Here is a 6,000-nt window from a genome sequence, read left to right as displayed (position 1 = left end):
CTTTTATTTTCTTATAAGAGGCCATTTATGTAGGCGGTAAAATATAAATAATGTTCCGTGGCAGTTAATGTCTGGGTAGTGGGTGGCTGTAATTGTGATTGTAGTGGATGGAAATGAAATTGTAAATAAGTCATTCAGAGAAGTGACAAGTTGATAAGAGACACTAGTGCAACACTTCGCTTCTTCAGTCCAATAGAGAGAAGAATAGAGAAAGATCAAGGAGTTTGAGGTAATCAGTCCCTCACACTCCTTGGTCTTCCTCCATTTTTCTCTGAATAGGACTGAATAAGTCACTGGATGACAAAATATTTCCACGGTGAAGATTCCCAAAGTGCTGCACAGAATGAGATTGTTTTGTTATGATTGTAACAATAGCGGACAATTCTGTAATCAAAAGACTTTGTTAAATTGAGTTCCACTAAAGTGACAGTTTACTGTACTTGCTTTCTTTGTTATGTTTTCAAAACGTATGAATTTATTTCTGAGTTTATTTTGATGAATATTCTCTGGCTGTTGTTGTTGTTTGTCCTCTATAAACATTTCCTCTGGCTTCCTACTGCTAATATGATAATGATCTAAGCTATACATTTTGCTGTTTTCGTAATCATTACATTTATTCGTCATTATTTTTCACATTACTCAGGGTGAATATGTGAACTATTTTGATTTAGTATCAGTTTATTTTTTTTAATTGTACTATATTTGTTTTTCAAATATTAAAATTTTATTTCATTCATAAATATATTGTTCCAGCAAAGTTTGAGATTAACTTTGCCGTAGCTCATAAAACAATTACTATGTTAAACCTACATGATCTTGTAGTGTTATATTTGATGTAGGAATATTGAAGTATATTACATTTCTTATTAAAGATCTATAGTGATTATTGGACTTTTATTATCTGGATAACGAATAGTAATTTTTTTCTTTGAAGGATTGTATAAAATGAAAGTGTATAGCCTGAATAATAATAATGTTTATTTCATCATGATACAGTGTTACAGGATACCCTTGTTCAAGTTGAATAAGATAAGAGAGAGATTTTGTTGGGTTTTTTAACCCTGGAGGGTTAGTCACCCAGGATAGCTCAAGAAAGCCAATGCATCATTGAGGACTGTCTGTCTTATTTCCATTGTGGTGCTTCAGTCTTGTCTCCCAGGATGCCACCCACACCAGTCCACTAACATCTAGGTACCAACTTGCTGGCTAGGTAAACAGACAAAGCAGGTGCAAGGAAACATGCCCAATGTTTACATCCAGTCATGGATTGAATCACAGACACTCATTGTGTGAGGTGAGAGTGTTGCCTACCAGACCATGGTTATGTATATAACCCCATTAATTTTCACTGAACTGTTAACATTATTCCTGTGTAGGTTTCAGTCTGGCCTGAATATTTTATTTTGTCGACTGCATCTTGTGGGCAAAGCTCCGCTGTTTTGCCTTTATATAATTTTTCTGCTTCATAGGTTTTGACATGGATTGCCTTTTTTGTCTTTTTGTGCAACTATTGCTATTTTGTATATTTTTTATTATATGACCAGTGTTGCTTTTATGAACAGCAGCCATTTCTTGTTTCATAACCAGTGCCTTTTTCATGACTTAACAGATAATAGTCAAGATAGAGAGAGAAATTACCATTGTCTGTTATGTTAACAGTCTCTTTTGTGACTATCTGTTTTGTGGCTTTAATCTACTATTCGACCATTCAGTTGGGTTACCAGTGTCTTGTGTATGATCATTTGTTAATGGTTCACAGAGTTCCTTCTTACATTACAATGCTTGTAATTTCAATCTTTACAGTTGTTTGAAGAACATGTCACTATGGACTTCAAAATTGCGTGGTTTTTCATCCTGATATATAATAATTGATAACAGAATTGTTTGAATCTTGATGACAAAATTTTTTTTGGATTCTGTAAACACTGGGAAATAAGTGTAGGCTATGGCATACATCTATGTAACTGTGAGTTGACCTGAGTTACATATAAGTGGGATTATCTTTTCCCTGTAATCTTATTCTTAGATAACTGAAAGAAACTGAGCTGGTCTTTGATTCTCTCACAACGTAAATTTCATATTCTCTTTCAATATGACTTATCTTCATTTGGGTCTTTGAGGCCTAGTAATTTGAATCACAAAACTTTCAAGAGGCCCAGGAGCTTTAGCTCAACTCCCTCAAAGGGCCTAGGAGCTATTCTTAAAGCCTCCCAAGGGATCTAACAGCTGGAGATGAAAATTTGTGAAGCAAAGGTGCTGGAAATGACCTTTAAGAGGCCCAGGAGCTGGAGAGGTCAAAACAGGATTAATATCCACATATTTCCTGCAGTACAGGATAAATATTAACATATTTCCTGTAGTACAGGATAAATATTAACATATTTCCTGCAATACAGGATAAATCTTAACATATTTCCTGCTGCCAGAGTGGCAGGTGAGGCTAGTTACCACTGGTTGTTTCTTACTGGTTATGAGTTATTTCTGGTTGTGTTATATGTACCTTGTTATGACATCAGCTCCTGGTGGTGACATCATTATCTGGGTGACATCAGTACATGGGTGACTTCAGCATCTGAAAACATTAGTACATCGGTAATGTCAGTACATGGGTGACTCCAGCATATGGGTGACATCAGTACATGGGTGACTTCAGCATCTGAATGAAATCAGTACATGGGTGACTTCAGCATCCAGGAGACATTGGAACAAAAAGTTGGAGAGTAAGAACTTATGGCAGAGTCAGTGTCACCTTGAGAACACTGGGTGACTTCAGCAGTACCTTGGTGGTGACTTCAGCATCTCAGTAGTTACTTCAGCACCTCACTGGTGACATTACTTAGTTGTGACATCAACTGCATCATGAGGCACATAAGTGACACCATCAGTAAGGAGACTTGCATAGGAAAAGCTTACTGTCAGATGGCCTGTTTCACCCTAGTACTGGTGAGTTGACTCTTAATGGGGGGGAAGAATGGTAGTGTTGGTAAGAGAGGAATGGTGGTGTTGGTTAGAGAAGAATGGTAGTGTTGGTAAGAGAGGAATGGTGGTGTTGGTTAGAGAAGAATGGTAGTGTTGGTAAGAGAGGAATGGTGGTGTTGGTTAGAGAAGAATGGTAGTGTTGGTAAGAGAGGAATGGTGGTGTTGGTTAGAGAAGAATGATAGTGTTGGTAAGAGAGGAATGGTGGTGTTGGTTAGAGAAGAATGGTAGTGTTGGTTAGAGAAGAATTGTAGTGTTGGTAAGAGAGGAATGGTAATGAGGAGAGGAATGGTAGTGTTGGGATAAACAAACGATAGTGTTGAGGAGAGAGTAATAGTAATGTTGGGGAGAGAGGAATGGTAGTGTTGAGATGACCAGGAATTGGGAAGGGAGAGAGAGGAATGGTAGTGTACTTGTCTACATATATACATATACAGTATATATTTATTTAATAATGTAAAGTAAATACATCCTGGAAGTAGATTATATCTTGGTGATAGTGTAGCACCAACAGCCTGGTTGTTCACAGACCAGCCTGTGATCAGACAGAGGATCAGTCTTCCACAACTCTCCACAATTAATGACTCACACTAGTTTAGTGCTTACTAATGTGTCACTAAGAAAACTTTTGTATATTGATGGCGAAGAATACTGTACAGGCTATATTATTATCAGGTTTGATCCAAGGAAGGGGAGTGTTGGTCTCATTCTTTAGATCAAGTGATTTATAATGTTATTATACAGTGGACCCCCGGTTAACGATATTTTTTCACTCCAGAAGTATGTTCAGGTGCCAGTACTGACCGAATTTGTTCCCATAAGGAATATTGTGAAGTAGATTAGTCCATTTCAGACCCCCAAACATACACGTACAAACGCACTTACATAAATACACTTACATAATTGGTCACATTCGGAGGTAATCGTTATCCGGGGGTCCACTGTATATGTATATTTTTAATAAAGTTGAACAAGCGTAGCAGTGCATTATTTAAAATATTGCAATTATGTTATGTTGTCATTACAGTTAGCAGTGGTGGGATGCGGTGTGCTGTTTGTGACCTTCTGGCCACCGACTGATGAAGGTCAGTTTTCTAAATCTTGTTTAATATACAGGTGCTCCTCAACTTATGATGGTTTGACTTACAGTATTTTGACTTTACAATGGTGCAAAAGCAGTTAGTCTGGAGATGAAACTTGAGATAATTACCCAGCATGAAGGCAGCAAGTCCATAGCTTATATTCATTTATTTATTTTTCAGTTCTGGTATTTAGCTACAGTAATTATTTATTTACTTATTCAGTGACAGTAGTTATTTATCAAATCATTCACATTTGACTTACAATATTTTTGACTTATGATGGACTCGTCAGAATGTAACCCCATAGTGGGTTTGTGTCAGCCATCTTTGATATTGTTCTAATGTCACCTTTGCAACATCTATAACATTTCTTTTATATTTTTAAATGTTTATATGGTAGTGTACTGTATATTGTAATAAACAGAATAGAGGAAATCAGCTCTTAATATACATATGATTTGATTTGATTATTTAGGTGTGCATACCAGTCAGAGAACCCTTCTTAAGTCCGAGTCGTCGGTAAACGAGTACGTCCCTGAGTGAGGAGAGGCTGTATTTCATTCTTCATTGATGAATTTCTCATTACAGGTGACAGTCTTGTGCTTGATGACCCTGACACTGCCTTCAGTCTTCAGAACTCACTCCGTGCCATGACCCACCACCACCACCAGGCACCCCGAGCACCACCACCCATGTGGAGGCAAACCCACCATACTCGGGTGATCATTTAACCTTTACACATCTTCTAGTTTGTATTATTACTTTCACCCACCTTTAAGTGAGTGCCATAATGCTAATGAAGAGCTCTTGATCCAAGGAATTTAACTTGTCCTTCCCTTTTTTGGGATCAAACTTGAGTTCCTTCTTTATACTGTGTGTATAAATTAATTATGTTTGGTATATAAAATTTAACTTTTTCAGCCTTCATAAAGATTTTGTTTAATCTTTTTTTCAGTTATAATTATAACCATAATTTTTAAAGGGGTTGAGGGGTAAGCCAGTGGAAGGTCTTAGTCAGGTGACCAAAAGCTCCAACTGTAGGTCATCACATGACTAAGACCTGCATCCATCAGGAAACACTTGTCCTGTTTCTTGACAAACCTTACCTAACCTAACCTTTTTTTTCAGTGCAACTTGCTATTCGATCTTTGTTTTTTTCAGTCAGAACCATTGTCAGGGATTCCAATGTTGATGCTGGTCACTACACGAGACATCTCTATAATAAGCAGGTCAGTGTGTGGTTCCTGGAGGCATTAAATAGTTTATGACAACTGTTTCTCTTTACTTTGCTTATGTTATTATTATTCTCCATGGGGTAGTAGAGAAGAATCCTTCCTTCATAAGTTATGCATGTTGTAAGAGGCAACTAAAATGCCAGGAGCAAGGGGATAGTAACCTCCTCCTCCTATATAAATTACCACTCTGCCTCGGTGGGATATGACTGGTGCATTGAAAAAATTATTATATATTCACTGTGAAACGGTAAATTTGTAAGAGGTCATACAACACTGGGAATAGGAGGAAATCAGATTTGATCCAAAGAAAGAGGGGGGTCTCCTCCAATTCAGTGGAGTCCCCTCAGTCTCCATTAACACCCCAAAACCCCAGTTAATAATAATAATAGAGGTGTTTGTGATATTTGCTGTTTAGAGTGACATCTAAACTGTCTTATCTGCGTGCTTCTTTGAGGACAGTAATAGTGTGAGTGATGGTGAAAGTGTTTCTTTTCTGGGTCACCCTGCCTTGGTGGGAGACGGCCAGCGTGTTCAAAAAATGCAGCTTCAAGACCAGCTTCTAGTCCCACCTTCCTTCCTTCTAGATTGCCACCCTTAAACCTCTCCCATGTAAATATTCTGGACCCACCCTTGCTCCAGTTCTTAGGATCAAGAGCCCTTCACTAGACTCATGGTAATCCTCCTTTAGAAGCGTTCACTTTTTACA

The 6,000-nt window shown here is 37.7% G+C and overlaps 2 protein-coding genes across 3 annotated transcripts in view; one reads left to right on the top strand and one right to left on the bottom strand.

Annotated features, from left to right (window-relative positions):
- Positions 1-960: 960 nt before the first annotated feature.
- Positions 961-6,000, bottom strand: part of fidipidine (coiled-coil domain-containing protein 93) — a 58,658-nt gene continuing 53,618 nt past the window's right edge. For both annotated transcript variants that reach the window (XR_011391708.1, XR_011391709.1), the window contains one exon: positions 961-2,572. The gene's annotated coding sequence lies outside the window, so the exon portion shown is untranslated. The remainder of the gene's footprint in view (positions 2,573-6,000) is intronic.
- The window catches only part of LOC128686971 (uncharacterized), a 23,716-nt gene continuing 20,300 nt past the window's right edge, over positions 2,585-6,000 (top strand). Inside the window, exons 1-4 of the mRNA XM_070082704.1 lie at positions 2,585-2,943; positions 4,005-4,062; positions 4,648-4,778; positions 5,221-5,288. Coding sequence (XP_069938805.1) covers positions 2,860-2,943; positions 4,005-4,062; positions 4,648-4,778; positions 5,221-5,288 — 341 coding nt within the window. The 5' untranslated portion in view covers positions 2,585-2,859. The remainder of the gene's footprint in view (positions 2,944-4,004; positions 4,063-4,647; positions 4,779-5,220; positions 5,289-6,000) is intronic.

The sequence above is a fragment of the Cherax quadricarinatus genome, chromosome 7, assembly GCF_038502225.1.
Source record: "Cherax quadricarinatus isolate ZL_2023a chromosome 7, ASM3850222v1, whole genome shotgun sequence".
Taxonomy (NCBI): domain Eukaryota; kingdom Metazoa; phylum Arthropoda; class Malacostraca; order Decapoda; family Parastacidae; genus Cherax; species Cherax quadricarinatus.
This window is presented reverse-complemented; position numbering and strand designations above follow the sequence as displayed.